Raw genomic sequence first — 22609 nt, 5'->3', positions numbered from 1 at the left:
GTATTCAGGAAGCTTGCTTAACTATTTTAATATCAGTTCTCCTTCACTGGACTGTTAAAATTTCCTAATTTGATCATTTAAAGCTTTTAAATAGAATAAACTAACATTCTCCCCCCCCCCCCTCGACACCCAGCCCCCCACCCAGCAGCTGACAATGGAGAATCAACTTTCAATGACATTCCAAATGGGCACTGAATGACCCAGTCGTTTACAGACCGGATTCCTTCCTTTAATAATCACTGGGGACGCAAGAACAGGAAGAAGGAAACCATGCTTAAGAATGGTGCTTCTCAGCCCTGCTTAAATGCTGCAGTTTTAATGCAGCTGTCAAGAAATGGCCCTCAGTTTGCTAACTGAAGTATTTTATTCGTATTTTACTATGGTGATGTAATCATGGTACAGCAGAATCAACTGTACAAATCTTAAGTAGTTTGGAAAGAAAAGGTAGGGTTTTTTGTATATGAGTTTTTGTATTTGAATTAACCATCATTCCAGCTTTTTATAAACTATATTTCATTTACGAAGAAATTGATTTTCTTTTAGGAGTCACTTTTAATCTATAATTAATTTAAAATGCAACAGTCTGAATATTTATATTTGATTACTGTGCATAACCCTTGATACACCATTATCCCTTTTGTGCCTAAGAAAGGCATGCTAATAGTAAGAATTACCATTGGCGAAGAGGCACATATGTTGATTTTCATCTATGAGGTTAACCCTCAGTGGAGTCATTCATTTGGTAGTTTTTAGCCACATTTAATGGGCTTCCTGAGTTGTATTCACACTCAGACCTCCTTGCTTTATCAGTGGCAAGCGTATGTGAGAGTTGCCTGGTAGTAGAAATGTATGTACAGCCTTGCAGCAGCAAGGCTGACCTGGCCTTACCCGTCAGGGCAGTGAGCCCTGGCTTTGGCCCTCTCACCCCCATGTGCTAACCCTCTAGTAGGCAGAAACTATTCTGCTGGTATGGTAAGTTTTAGAGACTGCAGAAGACCTTTCACATTTTCTTACTTCATCTGTGTTTTACTTGAGAGACATACATTTGATAGGGAAGGAACTGAATATCTCAATATCTATCACCATTCTAATTTTATCCTCCTTCACTTTAAGCATGTAACATGGAAGTGATGAGAAATGAACTTTCAGGTTGAATAACAAGATGCTGTAGATGTTTGATAATCTTATTTAAACTGGTGCTTTATGTACATGAGATGTACTAAAATAAATAATGTAGGATTTTTCTTGCTAGGTAAATCAAATAAGCCAGTCATTTAAAAAAATTCGTTCTCTGCATCATTGCTATTTGTTACTGTGGACTAAGTGAACCTCATGGCAAGGTTAGTTTGAAGTAATGTACCTTTGTGATTTTCTAATGCATTTTTCCATGGTGCTACAAATAGTCCAGACTACTAGGCCTGGTAGATATTAAAGCTGGGTATTCAGAAATGCCGTTTGCATTTACTCCTGATCACTTCTGAATATTCTGATTTCATACCTACCCAGGGAGCATGCTGTTTTTCAATATGAAAATATTTATTAGGTTTTGGGATTTTTTTTCTAAAAGGTTTTACGGCCTGTTCTTTTTATAATAAGAGAAACAAATTCTTGTTGTGAATCTTAACAGACTTTTTAACTGTGGCTATGATGGATTTTATTTTTCCTTTAGTCTAGGTCAAGCTTTGTAAAAGTCACTGATGTTATTTAAATCATGTACTGTACTGCTGTTTACATGGATGTTTTATGCGGGTGCTTTGAAGTGCCTTGCATCAGGGATTAGGAACAATTTAATTATTTTTTCATGGGATTATGTAAAGCATGTAACTAGGTAGTGCTCTGGTTTTTAACAACTATAGCCTTACAGTAGATTTTTTTTTTGAGTGGAGAAAATCCCCTTTAAACTACAGTGGACACTCACTAGAGAATGGGTTTGAGGAATTTTCCAAACATACAATAATGGTGTTTTTCATTAAATACAACAGATGAATAATAAATGTTGATATATCCTATAAGTGACAATATGAGGCTTTTTCATTAAATAATATTGAAAAAGTTTTTAAATTCATTTGAAAGTCTGATGGGTTTTACAATAAAAAATAATAAGAATGGTTATCCTTAAGTTGCAGCGTTTTCTGTAGCAAGACTTACTGGTGTTCCTTCCCCTTGTCAACCTGAGATCAGTTTACTTTCTATTAACATACAGAATAATGTATAAATATAAATGATGAAAATCATTAAAAATCTATGAATATTTTATTTTTTTCAGGCATTTATGCTTTAAATGTACATGAATCTATAAAAATCTACAAAACACAAGATTGGCAATTGGCAACCTGTTTAAAAATATCTACATGTGAAAAATATATTTAGAAACGTTTTTAATTTGTGGATATAACTCATTCAGAGTTAAGCAAATTGTTGAAATCTACATGGGTTTAATTCCTTACAGTAATACATTTCACTCACATAATCCTTTATAATTGCCACTTGTACTTAAGGAAGTAAATCAGAATCTCTATGATCCAAGGTACTATTTGCACAAAGTGGGTTTTTTTTTTAAATTGTGGATCATATGTATCAAAGGTACTGTTCAGAAAGAACAGTGTTATAGTAGGCTACAAATGGACAATTGCATATATTTATAGAGGAAGTATTTAGAATGTCAAGTTATATCAGCTGTTGGGGTGATTGAGTTTAAATATCCCTGCAGGGTCAGGCACGAACCAGCTCTCCCATAGGTCATTGTGAACACTGGGGAAATCCCAAGGTTTATGTCTTCCGTTCCAGTGGAGTAGTTTTGCTTCCTGCAGAAAATGCTCCGAATATCTGGTATCTGGATTCCAGCCTTCATTGTGTTTAGAGGAAAATAAGAGGCTTGTTAGAAAATAAAAATTTTATATTAAAAATAGAATACAAGTTTATTATAAAAAAAGAAATTGGACAAATTAAAGGGTATACAATGAAGAATTTACCATCTACCCTAAATCTCCAAAATAACCACTGTTAAAGAGTTTCTCATGAAATTCTTCCCAGTAATGTTCTACCTATACACCAGTTATGTGTGTGTGGATTTTTTTTTTTCACCTTGCCTTTTAAAATTACTGTCTTGGGAAGCTTTCCACAGCAGCACATGTGAATTTACTGAATCAATTTTTTTAAGTGCTTAATCATTTAGTTTATAGCTTTTTTTAAATTGAGTTACAGTACTGAATCATTTGTAATGACTACAAAGAATGGATATATGATTACTTAGTAAGTTCCTTATTAAGGATATTTAGGCTGTTTCTATGCCTTCACAAGCAAAAAGAGTGCTACAATGAATAGTCTAGGTGACAGACCATCTGCAGGATTGTTCTGAGAGCTGGAAGTAATGTTCACCTCTATCACCAGAGCCTAGCCCAGCGCGTGGCAGTGTATGGGCACCTAGTAAATTTAAGTCCGCAATCCATTGTCTCTAATTATAAAATAATCAATCCCCAAATGTCTGAAAACATAAAGATTTGTAATAACTTCCTCAGCAGCAAGATCTGGAACCCACCCAGGGTACTGCATAACATAAGCGTGTGCACACCTTACATTTTTAAACTTCAAAACCTTTCTAAATTTCTAAACAAATCCACTCCAGTGGTTTTGGCTAACAGACTGTGGCCATGTGTTTGAACAAATGTGAATGTCTTCTGTGCCAGGCTGTTCCGAGCAATTTACACGTATTAGGTAACTTATTCCTTATAAAAACTTATTCTACTAGCTTCAGTTTACAAGTGAAGAAACTAAGGCACAGAGAGCTTGAGTAACTTGCCCGAAATCATAGATAATAGCAGAGCTGAGATTCCAGTCCACACCCCAGAGCCCACACTCCTGTAGTGAAGAGTGAATAAAAGACCTGAGGGACTCACATAGTACACATCAGTAAACAACTCGTTTTTAAAAGACAGTTTGCAAGCTATCCAGAGTCATCATGAACTGTTATGCTAATTCACTTGGTTTTGTCCACTGTAGGCTGTTGCAAGAGGGCAACAAAGGCATTTTAAAAGTTTTGATAGTGAAAGTTCTATCTTAACAATAGTTAATGTTTATCAAGGACATACATATGCTAAGCATGAGGCTAACTGCTTTTCAGGAATTCCGAGAAACACACCTCCCAGGTCATTTTTATAGGCTGCATTTGCAGAATCTGAGCAAGGAGGGTTAAACAATGTGTCCAAGGTGACCTCCAAGGTCACCTGGAGGATCTAATTGAGGAAGCTGCTGCAGTAGCACACTCTCCTCACCTTGGTGCTCCCTGGTGTTCTTCTAAAACACTTACCCAGGTGCCTTATGTGCCACAGGGGGTTGATGGTGGAGTACTTCCCGTGAAACACAATCAGCATCGGGGAGGTGGCCACCCCTCCTCCCAGGGAGCTGCTGTACAGATTCTCCCTAAGAAATAGAAAAGTCCCACAGACTCAGGGGAAGCAGAAGCTAATAATTTTAAAAGGTGTAAGTCTCTCACTATATAATAAGACTATGGTCTTTCATTTTTCTCCAACTTTATATTTTGAAAATTCTCAACTCTACACTAAATTGTAAGAAGTATAGGATGAACTCCCATATACTTCACCTCAATTCAGTGTTAAAATTTTGCTGTTTTACTTCTCAGGCTTTTTTATGGCAAATAGAAGGTCAAATTCTGATCCTACATTTAGAATAACCTTACTCACAAGTTCAAGGTTATGGTAGTATTAAAATATCCAGATAAAAAAGATGGACAGGAAATACAATGACGCAGTAGTAGTGGCTGTGTTAGAGCTATTTTCACTTTCTCATAAAACTTCGATAATGGAAAATGATAAATTAAAAAATTCAATCTTAAAAAAGTTGACTTTATAAAATAATTCTTAAAATCTGTGTAAGAAGGAGAAACTTGACTAAGATAAATGATTTTCAGTTGAAAAGGTTCACTAGAATTCTGGGAGAAGATTTAAAATCACGTTATTAAACAATTTATTAGAAAAATGTTTGTATAAAAGAGAATCCACAGGATCTCACTTCCTCTGGGATATCATTTGAGAATAGATTTTTCATCCACTGCCTTCTTTTTTCTCAATAGTGCTTCTGTAAGAAAATCTGACCTCAGATGTCTGTGAAATATTTCTAACCTTTAAGCTATGCATAGAAAATTAATGGAATAATTTTGTTCCCAAGCATGGAAAAAATGGTAGAGTCTGCACATACTCCACATTTTTTTGCATCCATTTCTCCAGTTGCTTGGTGATGCGCTGGTGCTTCCATTCTGTCATGTTGGCAACAATCACACCAGGATTGAAAGAGCAAGTGCTGGGGCTTATGCCCAGGTCTTTTATGGTCTTCTTCCGGTAGTCCAGATAGCCCATATATGTATTCTGTAAAGGAACGGGGTATGCATGCTTTTGACCAGCGAATCTTGTTTCTGGAAAATAGTCACTTTCTTGAAACCTCTGTGTGTATCCCTGGGTTTCCTCCTATGTCACTGGCCACTTCCTGGAGTCCTTTTCCAGTTTTCTCTTTTGTTTCCCCAACCTCTAAAAGCTGAGTGCCGCTAGTCTCATTTCCAGCACCTGTTCCTGTCCGGAGCGTGAATTCCCTAGACAGCCTCATCTAGTCCCATGGCTCTAAATCTATTCATGCAGACAGCCCTGACCTCTCCTCTGGATTTCCAACTCCACTGCATCTGCCAACTCAGTGTCTCCTTCTGGATGCTTAATAAAGGCAGCTCTACTTACATCCCAAAACTGATCCCAATCCTATTCCACACCTGCTTTCCCACAACCAGCCCTGCATCAGTTAGAGGCAACTCCATCCTTCCAGTTAGAAAACCTAGGGTCCTTAGGTCATCCTAGACCCTTTCTCCTCCCTCACCTTTCATCCAAATCTCTGCAAATCCTGTCAGTCCCATCTTCCAAAATATACTCAGAAACCAGCCACTCCTCAGTGTCTCCACTGCTTCCTTCTTGGTCCAGACCATAATTACCACTCTCTGGATTTCTATAAGCCCCTCCCAAGCTGTGTCCCTGCCTCCACCCTTCTCAACCCCATGCTGTCTCAGTGTTGCTCATCTGCTCAAGGCCCCTCAGTGACTTCCCGCTCATTCAGAGTAAAAGCCAGCCTTCCTAGAATGCCTGCCATGCCCTGCACCATCTGCCCACCCCATTACCTCTCTAACTTCTGTTCTCCCCCTTGAGCCCTCTGCCACACTGACCTCCGTGTTCCCTTAACACACCAAACACACCCCTGCCGCGACACCTCTGCAGTTGCTCTTACCCCTTCTGGAATGCGTTTCCCCTAACTACCTGCTTAGGTAGCTCCCTCCGTTCTTTCTGGTGCAGGTTCAGTGGTACCATCTCAGTGGAGCCTTCCCTGATCACCCAATTGAGTGAAGCACCACCAAGTCCTTTGAGTTTTAAGCTATTGCCAGTAGTGCCCTGGCAAGTGATATTGCTAGAATTATTTGGGTTTAAGGCTAAGCATAGTGGGGTATCTAATCCCAGTATGGACCTTAGCTATCGTGCATTCAGAGACAGTTAGGGTCACTTTCATGGCTCATTTTTATTTTGGCTGTTGCTTTTTACAGCTTAGCTAAAACTTAACTCTATTTTTTATCGTTCTTGAATGCTCTTTGGGCTGAGTTTCTATTAGTTTGGGTTAATCGTATGACCGCAGTGGCTGGCATGAAATTTACCAACCCTAAATAACGTAACTTAGTCAAACTTTTGTTTATGGCTTAATTTTTATCACTGTTGTCTCCCATAGGAGTGTGGCTAAACAAGGCATTATTAAGTAGCTTTGTGTACTTGATACCAGCTCCTTTTAATCTTTCATGATTCAGAGGGCATTTCATTGGGATGCAGATACTTGCATGTGTAATTTTATTAAAAACTAATAGAATGGCTGGGATCAAACCTATGGGTTTATGGAGCTGTAACTCATCTAGAGTTTACAAACTCCAACCCCACTTCCACCCTGATCCTCTGTTCAATATTTTGTTTACACACTGTCTCTTCCCAATAGAAGGTAAACTACACAAAGGCAGGGATTTTAGTTTTGTTGACTGTGTTACTAGTGCCTAAAATAGTGTCAGGCACGTAGTAAGCCCTAAATGGGTGGTACTGAGTGAATGTAGAGTGAGGCAGACACATCGTTCCACCTACATAGGCTGCCACAGTCCACCTCATGTGATGCTCGAGTATGACATGGACTGTTGTAATAGGTCAACTTGAGCATGTTTCCATGTGTGGGTGCTGCTCTAAGAACGTTACACACACTACCTCGTTAACTGCATGCAATAATTTTACATGTATTAACCAATTTAATTCTTGAGTAACCTGAGAGTGAAGTACTATTATTACCTCTATCTGACAAATGAGGGAGAAAATGACTGGTTAAGTAACTTGACCAAGGTCACAAAGCTACTAAGTGATGAAGCCAAGCTTTTGACAGTCAGGTCTGGCCCCAGGGCCTCAGCCTTAAAGTGTGTCATATCTTAAATGTGACACATACAAAATTATTTCCTGAAACTTTTTTTGAAGAAGAGCACTTGATTCTGAATAGCATCTTGTATTCTAAAGCCTTTTTTTTGGTTTCAGTATTGCATATAGGTTCAACTTTCTTCATTTCTATCAGGGTAAGGAACTCCTTACCTTTGAACAAAATTAATATTTTCCTCTACTGAAAGGGGCAGGGGAGGGAGGAGAAGCAATGGTCAAAACTGAAAGTAGAACCAAAGTTTCAGTGAGTCTCTTTTACAGAATACACTATCTCTGACCTAGAGTGTGGTTATAAGCGACCTACATAACATTTCTGGAGCATTTACCGGACACTTTGACATCATGTTATTTCATCACAACTCACAAAAACATAACAAAATAGATACTATTCTTGCTATGTTTCAGATAAGGGAAGTGGGACCTGCAGGGTTAAGTAACTTGCTCCAGAGTCAGTGAGGAGCAGGGCCGGGATGGGAATCAGAAACCAGGCCCTGTGCTGTTTGTCTCCCCGCTGTCCAGACTGTCTGGCTTCTCCAAGGTGTGGATGGCACTCATTCTGAGGTGCAGGGAAGAGATGGGAGAGAGGGTAGGGTCTCCAAGACGTGCTCACCTGCAGCCCCACAAGTCTGTGTATGTCCTGAGAGGCAGGCAAGTCGCAGTCATCTGAGAAAGCTGCTGCATGGCCCAGGGCCAAGGTGGTGTCGTACAATTCTTGGATGTCCCCTGAATTTGGAAACACCAGGAGTTACAATATTACAGCATTCATTTTAGGGCTAGATAGAGCATTAGAGCTTAAACAATCCTCGATTTTGCTGTGGGGGGAAAGTACATGGTCCCTGATTTCAAGTGGTTTGGCAATTTGCCTGATAAGAATAGCTCATGTCAATTTTAAAAGGCACTTGATAAAAGCTCAGATCAGCAGTGGTCAAATTTCTTTATTTTTGTTGCTCTGTAGGTACCACACTAATGCTCATCTTATCTGCATGTGGGCAACATTTAAACACCAAAACTTAGCTTGTTTCTAAGAATGTCATCAGTGAGGCTTTATCCCCCTATGTTTTAGGGGTGCAGAGAAAGGAAAGGCTACAAGCTAGCTAGTTCTTACAGACTTTGACAATCAGAGAGTTGCTCTCAAAAAGTCAACTGGATTGTCCTGGAGAGTGAGTATCAACCCTTGTTTTCAAAATATTCTCCAAGTTACAACAACACTGTACTCCCAACTTGAATAAGCAGTCAAAATCACTGGGTGAGAATGAAGAGAGAGTCATTCCACTTATCAGCTGCTCCTTTTCGGAGTGTTCTTGGCAGTCGATGAGCATACCTTGTACGATTATGTCATCGTCCAAATAGATGACTTTCTCATGTTGGTGGATAAGCAGAGGGAGATAAAATCGAACAAAATTCAGCTGTTAAAACAACAAAAGAAGTGATGGTGGGGAAGAGGCACAAGGCTCAGTGTCTAATAGGGGTGCTGGAGGGCCGGTTTTGACTGTGACCTCAGCTTAGCTCTGGGTTTGAAGGAGAATAAAACAGAGGCTGCAAAGAGGCCTCATCAGAGCTTCCTGGTGCCCAATTTCCCTGGGCCCTGGGACTGAAACCAGCACTGGTCAGTGGTTCTTCAAGATCCAAACCCCCCACTGCTAAGACTGTCACCACCTTCACCCTCTGTGAACTGCTGCTGGGGGCGTCACAGAGGCTATCACTATTTTATACCACAAAATGCCTGCCTTCCTCTGTCCACGGTAATCTGATCTCTGTCAACTAAAACAGCCTTAAACACACACACACACACACACACACACACACGCACGCGCGCGCGCATTGTCCCCACCACAAGCTCAACCTCTTAGCAACTTGGGCCAGAGAAAAGCCAGAGAAGCATGGGCTGAGGATGGGGATCTTAATGCTTTAATAGTCACAATACTGTATAATCCAAAGTCCCAACTCAGCTAGAATGCTTGATAATAAATATCTGGAACAGGGAAAAGATCACGTCATTAGATGAAGGGCTTCAAATTTAGTCAATGTTCAAGGATGGATTTAAGTAACAATCATACATAGAAGGTGGCTTCATTTTCTGTAAACCTGCCATCAAAAATACCACTCTGTGCAGGAGAGGGTCCCTTTTGTAAAGAATTCTTGCAGTAAAACACCTTAAGATTCCCAATGCTAGGGGTAAAGTTGGTGTCTCCTGAAAATATCAGCCGATTCTACAAAGTATGTAATCAATCCATCATGTTACCGCCTTTCCTTAGCTGCTGGACTACTCTGAGCTAAATGCAACGTCCAGTCACTGTGCACACAAATGCCTGTGGGCGGGGAGTATTTTTTTCCTGGCCTCACTACTTGGCCTCCCCCACCCCCCCTCCCCAGGCATATTCACACACTTAAATGCATCCTACATTCTCTTATGCTTCATTTCTTCTTTCATTGCTTCATTATGTTTATGTAAACCATCTTAAATCCTTTCTGAAGCAGGTGGCTTATAAATTATAAATAAGCAGAATCTGGTGGAGATCCAACACTGGGAGGCTTCAAAAACATTCCGTCTGCATCCCAGTGGCGGGCGCTCCACAATGAACAACGGTCTCACCAAGAACGTTTCCCCAACTTGCGCGATCCCTACTCACAGGCTGGAGCAGTTCCGGTCTCGAGGAGTCTGGTCTGATCTTCCCTTTGAGGACCATAGGGTTGAATTCCACAATTTTAAAGTTTATTTCTCTCAGTTTAGAATGTTCAATCCATTTTCTAGAGAAATGACCAAAACAACAATAACAACAACAAATATAAAAAAACTCCTCTAGCACACAACTCCAACCTTTCCTCAATTTGCCTATTGCCTCAGGATCAATCTGTTGTCTCCTTAGAAAGTTAAAAATAAAATGTGTGTAACCTTAGTAGAATTTAGTCTGTAAATCTTTCTGATTTTTTTCCTCATCTGGTTTGGCTTCAAATCTCCTTTTTTTTTTTTCCATTCACATAACTCTTTCCACAAAGGAAATGAAGCAAAATAGTAATAACCAAATATCTCTCCAGATCCACATAATCTCCACAGGAAACTGGAAGAACAAAAAGTGTCCCTTCTTTCTTCTAAAGCAGCGTCTGTGACTGCCTGTACGCTCTCCACCATAGGCTAACAGCTCTGTAATGAAGCAGGACGTTCTGAACCTGCCACTTCGGAATCATGTTTGCTCTGCTGTTTTGACCCCAATGATGATTTGCATTTACCATTGCCTCTTTGTCTCTCAATCTTCTGTCCTCACTCCTCACCTTTCCCTCCTCCTCCTCTCTACCCTCTTATCTTATGTTTTCTCAGCCTTGCAGAACTTCTGATTATTTTTTATCCAATTCATCATCAGATTCTTGGTAGAAATCATCTCAAAATTAAATTTCCAATTTTATTTTCATGCGCCACACATTTTAAAGCCACACATGGTAGCGTTTAGGTTGATTAAAAATCAACAAAAGAATTCAGTCTTCCAAACTAAATTTAGATCTTTAAAATCCAAACCATAAAAAATCAGTCATTTATACAATATTGTAGGTCAATTATATCTCAATAGAGCTAGGGAGGAAAAACAGTCTCATCAACAAGAAAAAGAGACAGCCAACAGAAAAATAAGCAAGACACTTGTCCAAATGGGAATTAGGACCAAAAAAAAAGTGTTCAATCTCATTAGAAATAAAGGAACATCAAATTAAAACCACTATTCGATACCCCCAGACACCCATCAGATTGGCAAAGTTAAGAAGACTGCCCATGCCAGGTGTTGGTGTGGTGGTTACAGGGTGTGTTTACTTTGGGAGGATCACTAAGCTGTACATGGGATTTATACAATTTCCTGTTTCTGTATTATACTTCAAAGAAAAGAGTTGTAAAAATATTTTAAAACAGGGTGGTGGATGAGACAACCAAGAACTAGGAAACAGTCCCTGTTCAAACGTCCTGAAGTCCTGCAGCTCATGCCTCTTGTTCAAGTACAAACCTTCACTCATATTACACACCATTCTTTTGGGTTTGGTTATCTGGTTTTCATACCCACAGATAATTAAAGGGCTGTTAATAGCAGGCTACGTGAACAATCTGCAACAATAATGATAAGGCTGGGAAACGAGACAGACAAACCCACAGCGGCCAAGGACCATTTAGATTAGGAGCGAATGTCTTTCATATCTCAGTACCTCCTAATGGTGCTGTTACCAAAATAGCCAATGATGAAAGTCGTACATAAATACCTTGAAATACCTTGAACTTCCCTTCATCACTGCTTTCTCCACTTCCTCCATCCTCCCTAGAGACAGTCTCTGTTAATGTTCAGAGATCTTTCTGGGTCTTTTTCTTTACAGAAACACATATATGTACATGGACATATTTATAGTTTGGGGGGTTAGATTTTCATTGTTACAGACTGAATGTTGTGTCCCTGACATCGTATGTTGAAACCTAATTCCCAATGGGATGGTACTTGGAGGTGTAGCTTTTAGGGGGTGATTAGGTCATGAATGTGGAGCACTCATGAATGGGATTAGTGCCCTTATAAAAGAGGCCCTAGTGAACTCCCTTACCCCTTCCGCCGTGTGAGAACACAGCGAGAAGGCAGCCCACTGTGAACCAGGAAGTGGGCTCTTACCAGACATGGAACTGCTGGCATCTAGATCTCCCCAGCTTCCAGAATTTGAGAAATAAAATTCCCTTGTTGATAAGCCAAGCCACCTAGACTGTGGCATTCTGTTACAGCAGCCCAAATGGATTAAGACATTCATAAAGTGGATCATACTATATGAGGTGTACTGCAACTTGGATTTTCCACTTAATAATATTCCTCGGGGATCACCTATGCTTGCTTTCTTTTTAATAGCTTGTATTGTATTCCATAGTTCATTTAAATATTCTTCCATTGATGGACCTTTGAGCACTTTGCACTTTTTTTTTTTTTTTTACCATTTCACATAATACTGAAATTAATACTGTTGTACATAGATTTTGGTAATATGTAACAGAATTTCTGTAGCGTGGATTCCCCCAGCAGGGGAACATGGAATGTCTTTTCACATTTGCTGGCCGTTCATAGTTTCTCTTCTGTGAATTATCTGTATTCTGTGCTCATTTTTCTACTATATGCTTGTATTTTAAAAAAAAATTGGTAAGAATTCTATATACATTTTGGGTGGTAATCCTCTGTCTATAATACATGTTGAAAATATCTTGCCTAATCTGTTGTGTGATCAATTTCACCTATAGTGTTTTTAAACATTTAAAACTTCTTAAAGGTTAGCAGTCAAATCTGTCAGTTTTTCCCTTATGATTTTGGGCTCAGGGAGTCACTCTCCATACCAAAATTATACAATTATCCCCATTTTAATAATACATTTAGAATTTTATTTTCTGTTTATCTCTTCTAAATCCAACTCCAATTTATGTTTTAGTGTGGTGTGTGATAGGAAAGTGATCACTTTGCAATTCAAAAATAATAATTAGTGATGATTTAGAGCCATGTTAAAATGATTATAGTATATTAATAGTCTCTCAGGTTAAGAAAGCAGAGAAAAGAGAAACCATTTTAGAAATAAAGACTTTTATATAAAATGCTTGAGGACTGGGGTGCCTTCATTCACTGGGCAATTCATTTCTGCAGAATGCCTGGTGCAGACTGCCCTACCAGGCTAATGAGGCTTTGCTGAAATTTCCTTAGCTAGGCAACACATTTATCAGGCCATCAAGTAAACCTCAGGCCATTCCCTCATTAATTTGAATGACATCTATCAAACCAAAGAAAGAAGAGAATCCACTTAAGGAAAATCTTTAAGGAAGATTAAAAGAAAGTAGAATAGCCAAGACAGGGAAGCAACCTAAATGCGTATCGACAGATGACTAGATAAAGAAGTTGTGGTAGATTTGTACAATGGAAAACACCCAGCCATAAAAAAGAATAAAATAATGCCCTTTGCAGCAACATGGATGGAACTGGAGATCGTCATACTAAGTAAGTCAGAAAGAGAAAGAAAAATACCATATGATATCACTTATATGTGGAATCTAAAAAAGGGCAGAAATGAATTTATTTACAAAACAGAAACAGACTCACAGACTTAAAAAGCCAACTTATGGTTACCAGGGGAGACAGAGGATGAGGAGGGATAAATTGGGAGTTTGGGATTCACACAAACTAACTACTATATAAAAAACAGATAAACAACAAGGACCTACTACACAGAACAGGGAACTATACTCAGTACCTCATAATATAGCCTATAATGAAAAAGAATATGAAAAGGAATATATATATACATATATATAACTGAACCACTATGCTGTACACCAGAAATTAACACAACATTGTAAATCAACCATACTTCAATTTAAAAAAAAGTAAGAAAACCCCAAAGTCTACAGCACACAAATTACCGTATTCGGGACAGAGTGTTCCGGAGTCCAACTACATAGAACAAAATGTTGGCGTCGGTGTTGCTGTAGATGCTGTTGATGGCAGCCATAGCAGCACCCATCCTCCCTGCTGCTGCACAAATCACCACGGGGATCTCATCTTCCATTTCCTCAGCAGCCTCAGAGTCATCACCTGGAAACATCAAAATCAGTGTCCTGGAACATGAAGGCATTTCACTACAGCAGAGCCAGTCTAACTTGCCTTCCACACTCCTGGGAGAAGACAGCAGAGTGTGGAAGAGACTGCCAACTGTTCTCCAACATCCAGTTCTTCTTCTCTTAGAAACAGAACATTGGGACTTTAGCTGGCACACAGCCAACCAAATATCCATAGAATATTCTTTCCGACTCCCTTGCAGCCTCTTTGTGATCAAGTTCTGACCAAAGGGATGCTTGTGCCAGTGTATGTGCAACTACTGGGTTTGCCTTTAAAAGGAATTTGCTTGCCCTCCCCTTTTCTTTTCCCCCTTCCCATTGGCTGGATTATGTTTTAACAAGCCCTCCGTGTGATTCTTGTATGTGCTGAGGTTTGAGTAGCGCTGATCATTCTAGAACACAACTGATAAGCTGATGCTGGGTGGATGTTCTATAAGCAGGTCCTTGGAAGCTGACTAAATTTTCACTTGTCTCTGAAGCCAGCTATTGAGAGGATACAAACTGTGTTCCTAGGTATCTCCTCTTGATGGACCACATGCCTGCTTACTTGCTTCATTCCTTTTTAAAAAAATTTTTATTGTGGTAAAATACACAGCAAAAATTTACCATCATAACCATTTTCAAGTGTACAGTTCAGTGGTCCTAAGTACATTCACAGTCGTACACAGCCGTCACCATCATCCAGCCCCATAACTTTTCATCTTGTGAAACTGAAACTCTATACCCATTAAACAAGAGCTCCCATTTCCCCTCCCCTCCCAGACCCTGGAAACCATCATTATATGTCCTGTCTTTATGAATTTGACTACTCTAAGTATCTCATATTAATGGAATCATACAGTATTTATGTTTTTACGACTGGCTTGTATCACTTGGCATACCTGTTTCATTCCTGAGCACAGTCCCCTTATGAACTTTCTTATACAGAATCCCACAGAGGGTCACAATCAGAAGGAACAGCAACACCTGATTAACTGGAATAAAAACAGAAACACGTTCAAGTATAAATTATCAAACTGAAATTGTGGAAAAGTCTGGAACAGCCAGTGTGAGTAGATCCCCCCTTATCCCAACACACCCAGGAGTAGAGACCTAGCACCTTTCTCTAAGCAGAGAGCATGTGGAATAAAGAGTTCACCTGTGAGACTACTGATGCCCAAGGATACATAGATGTAGTTTAAGAAGGATCCAGGGCTAAACCCAGGTAGTCTTCATGGTGGAGGCTACAACCTTGATGACTACATGATGCTGTTTTTGGAGCCACTTTCTGTGCATGAATGCTTTGCTTTATATAATATCCAACACTCATATAACACATATGACAAGCCAGTACTTATTATGAGTACATGTTCTTAGCCATTATAACACAGCTACTTCTCAGTTAATTCAACAAGTGGTCAAGGATGACATACAGAAAATTCTTGCCCTGAGGAAGAGGTTAGAAGACCCCAACACCTCCTCTAGTTGTAAGCCTCCAGGGCCATCCATTCCAGAACAGTGACACTTGCCCTTGGAATCTACTGAGAAGTAGAGTGGTGTAGGCAGTATTCTCCTATTGAGGGAAGCACATACCACTGGTTGTTCACGGGATGGTTTATGAGGCTCATGTTCATAGCATTAAGTAACATTAAATCACAGTATGAGAAATCAGATACAGGCAGGCAACAAAAGCCACCTAGAATTGAATAACAGTATCCTAATTATATATATTTGTACAATAAACTTCTTTTTATTTTATTTTTTTAAACATTTTTTATTGATTTATAGTCATTTTACAATGTTGTGTCAAATTCCAGTGTAGATCACAACTTTTCAGTTATACATGAACATACATATATTCATTGTCATATTTTTTTCGCTGTGAGCTACCACAAGATCTTGTATATATTTCCCTGTGCTATACAGTATAATCTTGTTTATCTATTCTGCATAAGCCTATCAGTATCTACAAATTTTGAAATCCCAGTCTGTCCCTTCCCACCCCCCGTCCCCTTGACAACCACAAGTTTTTATTCTATGTCTATGAGTCTGTTTCTGTTTTGTATTTATGTTTTTTTGTTTTTGTTTTTGTTTTAGATTCCACATATGAGCAATCTCATATGGTATTTTTCTTTCTCTTTCTGGCTTACTTCACTTAGAATGACATTCTCCAGGGACATCCATGTTGCTGCAAATGGCGAATAACCTTCTTTTTATGATAGTGATAACTGCTATTCTATTTACAGAAAGGAAATATACTTTATATTACAAAATACACTTATAATTTAAAAATAAGTCAAGTCAGTCATACACAGGACAGAAGGAACACAGATGATGAAAAATTGAGAAGATGGTACATTGCCATATGTGGTGCACAAATGCCTGCAGTTTGGTAAACACTGGTAGAAAGGGAAGGGGCTGGAATTTGAAGCCAGACTCAAATCTCACTTTTACCACCTCCTAGCTGTGTGGCCTTGGACAGGTTACTTATCCTCTCTGAGCCTCAGTTTGCTCATCTGCTAAACGAAGATTGTAATAATAATTATGACCTTTCAGGGGTGTTTTGAGAGTTAACAAAGGCAATGTGGGCCCAATAAAGCCTTTAAAATTGTTAAGCATTATTATTTACTATTTTTGTGCATCAAGATATTTATACTTGTTGACCTCATACTGATCTATTTTCTGGCCCCAAGGCCTTTGTCTTCACATCTGTAAAAGTAAGGAGTTGGGCAGTCTCCACAGATGCTGTGTTCTGAGGCTCAATGGTTCTACCGTCCTGACATGTATCTCCCCTCTGCCTTTCTGGGTTGTCAGATTCAGCCTGAGACAACCAGATACCAGACTCAGTTTAAAATAAAACTACACAGAAGCAGAAGACAAGGGACAAAGTTCTATAGTTTATCAATACAACTGATTAACATTCACTTCCCACAGCCAGTTCGGGGAAGCAGCCCAATGTCTATTACCATCTGACCCTTTTTTAGTAAAAGTATGTCCCATGCAATATTTGGGATATACCTAATACTAAAAAATTATTCATAGTTTACTAGAAATTCAAATCTAACTGAATGTAGCAGATGTCTTTTGATCTGCTACATTAGGCTCCTCTACCCTGAGGGTAATAGTAATACAGTTAGGTTATTATTTGTCCCCTAGATTCACAAACAACTGGATATAAAATCAGATGCAAATCCAGATTTTGATGGGGTCTGAAGATGACATAACTTGAGATGATTCTTTAAGAATAAGAACACAAAATTACAAATGCTAAATGAGACAGAAACATGAATATTTATTTACAATGAAAAAATAAATCATATTTACAACTCTTATGGAAGCATCTGACTCCTCTCACGAAAAATTCACTCTGAACAAAACACTTAACAACTTTCTATGGGAATCATCCTAATGTGCCAATGCCAAGAACTGTCTGTGGGAAAACTATCCATGAAGAGCAAAGAAGATCTGAAAAAAACCCCAAGACCCAGCATCAAAACAATCCTCCAAAATGTCTATTTTTAATCGTAATTTTCAAAAGTTTATAATCTTACTTTTTCGTAATAAAGCCATGTGTGTTCACGTGGATAAAAACTGTGACCTGTGGATAAAGAATAAAATTATGTTTAAAAGAGAATCAACCCAAAAGTCATAATACAATTACTAAGGACGATGCCTTTGACCATTTGATACGTGGCCAATTTTACAATTATTCTTAACTTTCTGAATCTAGAGTTTTGGTAACTAGATAGTTCTTGAATGTAGAGCTCACCATTTCAAATTGATTTCTCCAGCTGTACAAAGCACACAAAGGCCCCCAAAGGGTCATCTTTTGCCTTCTCTAGAAACAGCCCTGTCAACCCTCTGGGTTAGTTGATCAGATGGCACTAACTGGAGGAAATGTCACACAAGAAGGGTTCCTTGATCTAAAATACCAATCCCTTGCCTTTTTTCCTGCTATCATAACTTCATTCCTTTGATAAGGAAGCTTCTACATCTTTAGGAATCCCTTGTGAAAATAAAACCACCCTGAGAAGGGCACAGCTTACATTCCATTCAATCATCCATTTGGTAAATATTTATTGAGATCCTACTAAAAGCCCAGCACTGTGCTATGCACTGGGGATGCACCAATGAACAAATCAGTTCCCAGTCCCTATCTCCATGGAGCTGTTTTCAGTGGGGAGAACAGACATTAAAATGTAAGCAATAAAATAATTAGATTATGGTAAGTGATACGAAGGAAACAGCAGAGATGTTGGGACAAAGGTGAACAGAGATAGAAAGGTATCTTAAAGAGACATCAGGAAAAGCCTCACTGAAGAGACAGCATTCAATCAGAAGAAAGAGCAGGAGCCAGTGGAGAGAACGCAGAAAAGCATCCCAGGCAAAGGGAGCAGCAAGTGCAAAGGCCCTGAGGCTGAGGATTCTAAGTACCGCAGTAAGTTCAATGTGGCTGGAACACAGTAGACTAAGGGAGAGACTGGCTGGAGGAGGTAGAGACAAACTGCGGTGTCTCCAAGGAGTAAAGGAGCATGGATTTTATTTTAAATGCATGTAACCTCCTCCATCAGCCTTTGTCTTCATTTAAGTAACAACTGCAATGTAATATGGAAACATCTGATTTCTACTGATGATGAAGTCACAGGTACCACCATTACTTCTGTGATTTGTTGCCACAATTGAAGGAAATGCTCAAATTCAATTAGAGGTTAGTAAAAATCAAGATGTGATTTTTTTCTTATCGAAGTGCATGAGAAAATGAAATGTATCCGTCGATGTCTGGAGTGCCTGTGCACCCTACGTTAAAGATCAGAATCCTGGGGGTAGGTTGATTCAACTTACATCTGGGTTATGATGGCATAGAAAAGTGATGTTTTACCATCTGGAAAAACTGCTGCTTTGGGAAGATCTGCCACGTTTGTGCTGTGGCTTTTCACAGCCCCAGGCCTCTGGTGTGATTCCTCAGGGGACTGAACTACACAATGAACAACTGGTCCCACACAAATAGTGAGAGAGGAGCAGGCTGACTCTCAAGGTGACTGCCAGGGGTGAGGAGCACAAATGGAAAAGAAAGCCCTCACAGGAAGGCTGGAGAGATGCCAGAGACAGAATTGGGGTAAGATTTTCCTGTTTTGTATTGCTATCCACTGCCGGAAGTGATTAAAATACCCATATTTCACAACTTTATGCAGACCAGGTTGAAAAGCCGTTCTTCTTCTATATTAAACATTAAAAAAATAAGAAAAGGGTCCAGGACACAAAACGGAGGGGGACTTGTCACTTGATATTCTTACAGGACTTATACTGGACGTATTTAGTAACCAGTATGGCTCTCAGCATCAATCAACTGAAACAGGGATGACTGATGTCCCACGAGTGTGTTCTGACTAGTAAACAGCAGCCTTGGTGCCCACAGAATGTCAAGTCATGTGCATGTATTATCTATTCAAACAAATAAACCGTTGAGCACAGGAGATTCTAAACACACACACACACACACACACACACACACACGGCACATTATATTCTGATAAGCAACAAGAGTTACTGTCACACCATCAGCCATTCTCATCTTCTACCAGACCAACTTTTTACCTTTTTTGCCCGAGACAAAGTCAGAGCAAACTCCAAGAGGCCTACCAACTAGACGTGTCCCAGGAACATCTCTCCACGGAGGAGGCCCACTACTTCGTCAGAGAATAAAGAACTGGCCTCATGACAACTATTTTTCTGCCAAGACATCTGATACATGTTGACAAGGTAATTTCCTCTTAGTGTCCTGTATTTCCATAAATTTCTTATTGTGAACTTCTATAATTAGAAAGTGCTTTAATGTTTCATTCCAATTTCAGGGCATCCAAAGGGAGACTTCTGATTTATCAAAGAGTTTGAATGTAGAGAATGATGTGTATCCCAAAGAAGGTTTTAGATTCTCTCCTCCACCTTCTACAAGAAGAATTATAAATCTGGATAGCAAGCAGTAGCAAAAAGTAAGTTATATTATCAAATAAAGATTCAGCAATGTTCTCAAAGTAGCACCAGGCTTAAGGAGGCAAGAAAAGGGCTGATATGACATGAAAAAGTTTCAACCAAACATTTCCCCAAATTCAAATCTTTCACAATATTCTGCAGTATTCAATTAGTGCTCTGAAAATCCAAGAGAGCTAACAAACTGTCTGTTCTCAAAATGTATCTGTTATAGCTGTTACCTGGTTGTTGTCCCAGCTTATAATTTATCCATATGCCTATCACAATACCTTATATATTTATTAGAAGAAGCAGTGGGCATTAAGAGAAGGATAGGAAAATTGGGCAAGTTTAATGACAAAATGAAGTTTAACCATTACAAACGAATTTTAGGTTACAAAATTCATTTTAGTTTGGAAATCTAAAATTAAATTTTTTCACATATTCATTCACTTCTTTGAGGCATTTTGACAATCACCCCAGGAGCAGGAAACCGATTTCTTTTATCTTTAAAAAAAAAAAGTTAATTTGCCATTAATAATAATCTGTCTTGAGAACTCAAAGTTTATTTTAAAATTAAATTGATCCTTCTTAATTGCAGTCCTTCAAAGGTACTTCTCAACTTGACTTCTGACCAGAGGCAGCAGTTAGCAAACAGAGAAAAATAACCTTTAGAAATTAGCAACATGACAGAGACAGCCCAGAGGATGCAATCAGGAAAGGCAGCATATCATAGTACCCCAGGGTCTCTTTATGAACCAAAGTGTTGGAGAACGTGTTGGCAGTGATCTAGGGAAATTCTTCAACCGGGACTTGATTCAAGCCTTTAACTCATTGTAAACAACCAGCTACAATGTCCCTTTCATTTTCCCAGGATATAGACTGCATACCCAGGAGCTCTGAGCGCATCTGCAATGGCCCTTCTCCTTTTCCCCTCCTGCACTTGGGAAAGAATTGAGTCAAAAAGTAAGTAATGTTATGGTCCTTCTGAGATTGGTTTCAGGTACTTTTTTGTCCCTTTGCTATTTTAGATGATACGCATTCAGCTAACTTTTGGGGGTGATGCCAGCCTAGAATGGTCTTTGGCCACATGTCTGCTCCCTTCCAAAGACTATCTAGTACTACAGGAGAGAATGAGGGGAAGACCGGGAGGCTCTGAGCTCCAAGTCTCAGAGGCCAGTTCCTCCCTGGAGATCCCAGTCAGCCACGCCAATAAATTCCTCTCTTTTCCTTAAACTGCTTTGAAATGAGGTTCAATTTCTTGAAAACAAGAGTCCTTACAAATACATTCCTTATGGCCAGAATGGTGTGCACATATAGGGAAAAGTTTGCACAGGGCTAGGTAATAATAATAGCTACCATTTATTGATAGCTTAATTTGCATTCAGCTCTATGCTGACCATTTAGGTACCTTATCTTCTTTAATTCTTACAACAAACACCTTTCAAATGGATATACTACTATCTCAATTTTTCAAATGAGGAAATTGCAGCTCAGAGAGGATCAGTAATTTGCTCAAAATCACACAGCTAGTAAATGGGAGAGCAAGGATTTGATGTTAGGGCTCTCAGATTTCAAAACTGATGCTCTTTAACCACAAGGTTCTGGAGCTCTTGAAGGGCCAATCTGGCTACCCCAGAGGCAGGTGAGGTGGGCTGCAGGTAATAGATGTCACTGTATGCTGATGAAATTTCACAACTCCTGGGGAAGCTGCTCTCCCCTCTAGTACTTGGTTACTCTAACTGCTGAGATCATGCCAGAATCAGAGAAATGTAAGTGCTGCCTCATCTGAGAAGGAGGCTCATCTCTGCCCTGCCCAGCAGGTTGCCAACCCTAAAGTCTCTTTAAGATAATATAAGATGCTCCAGGAAGCAAATATGGCACATGGAGTTGTAAGGTACAGCAGTGGTGAGCCAGGAGTGAAATTCCTAAAGCAGATTCTTGTAGGTAACCTCCTAAGGCGCTTTTAGAATACAAGGCAAAGAGGAGTCCTTGAGAAGCATGCACTTCTAACAGAGAGCCTGTTTTACCTCCTTTTTCTTTTTTTAAATTTGAAACCGTATAAAGATTCAGCATGCCTGACTGGCATCCTTCTCATCCTCTTCACAATTTCATCTCACCTCTGATGGTGGCACTTCCTCTTAAAGCGGCTGTAAATTGGTGTTTCCAGCACTTGCAGCCAAAAGCATTCTGATGGATTGAGTAGGTGCACAAGAAACACCTGCAGCTTCTAGATGGGAGCTGATTGTGTGGATCTGGTAGAGGGATCAGGGCTGGAAAGGGGTAGAATAGTGATGGAGGAAGGCGGGGATGAGAGCTGGAGGGAATGGCTGCAGGATATCTTAAGAACACACAGAATAAGAAGCGGAGATGTGGGGCCGAGGGCAACTGGACCGTCTAGAGCAGAGTCAGGAAGAGCATCTTCTGGGTTAACGTGGTTCTGGCCTGCGAGGAAATGCACCACAGGACTCACTGCTGTGAGGGCAAGGCCTGGGCCCATGAGAGGTGCAGACCACCTGCCGGCTCTCTCCTGTGCACGTGGCCTGTGGGGCTCCACGCT

At 39.6% G+C, this 22609-nt stretch overlaps 2 protein-coding genes across 9 annotated transcripts in view; one reads left to right on the top strand and one right to left on the bottom strand.

The window, feature by feature from the left end:
- TDG (thymine DNA glycosylase) overlaps positions 1-22609 on the top strand; it is a 48060-nt gene that overhangs the window by 14646 nt on the left and 10805 nt on the right. For 2 of the 5 annotated variants that reach the window (XR_004324679.1, XR_004324678.1), the window contains exons 10-12: positions 19022-19842; positions 19935-20072; positions 20924-21015. Coding sequence is in view for 3 of the 5 variants with exons in the window: in XM_032493465.1 (XP_032349356.1) it covers positions 134-195 (62 nt within the window). In the remaining 2 variants the exon portion in view is untranslated. Of the gene's footprint in view, positions 1-133; positions 1975-15030; positions 15336-19021; positions 19843-19934; positions 20073-20923; positions 21016-22609 lie in introns of those variants that run through there. The other 3 variants (XM_032493465.1, XM_032493463.1, XM_032493464.1) reach the window with 2 other exon arrangements.
- Positions 2054-22609, bottom strand: part of GLT8D2 (glycosyltransferase 8 domain containing 2) — a 38170-nt gene continuing 17614 nt past the window's right edge. For all 4 annotated transcript variants that reach the window (XM_032493467.1, XM_032493469.1, XM_032493466.1 and 1 more), the window contains 9 exons: positions 17634-17680; positions 14985-15077; positions 13909-14080; positions 10133-10250; positions 8824-8908; positions 8113-8225; positions 5215-5381; positions 4307-4419; positions 2054-2845 (listed from right to left, as the gene is read on the bottom strand). In XM_032493467.1, coding sequence (XP_032349358.1) covers positions 2673-2845; positions 4307-4419; positions 5215-5381; positions 8113-8225; positions 8824-8908; positions 10133-10250; positions 13909-14080; positions 14985-15077; positions 17634-17652 — 1053 coding nt within the window. In that variant the 5' untranslated portion in view covers positions 17653-17680 and the 3' untranslated portion in view covers positions 2054-2672. The remainder of the gene's footprint in view (positions 2846-4306; positions 4420-5214; positions 5382-8112; positions 8226-8823; positions 8909-10132; positions 10251-13908; positions 14081-14984; positions 15078-17633; positions 17681-22609) is intronic.

Source organism: Camelus ferus, chromosome 12 (assembly GCF_009834535.1).
Source record: "Camelus ferus isolate YT-003-E chromosome 12, BCGSAC_Cfer_1.0, whole genome shotgun sequence".
Classification (NCBI taxonomy): domain Eukaryota; kingdom Metazoa; phylum Chordata; class Mammalia; order Artiodactyla; family Camelidae; genus Camelus; species Camelus ferus.
This window is presented reverse-complemented; position numbering and strand designations above follow the sequence as displayed.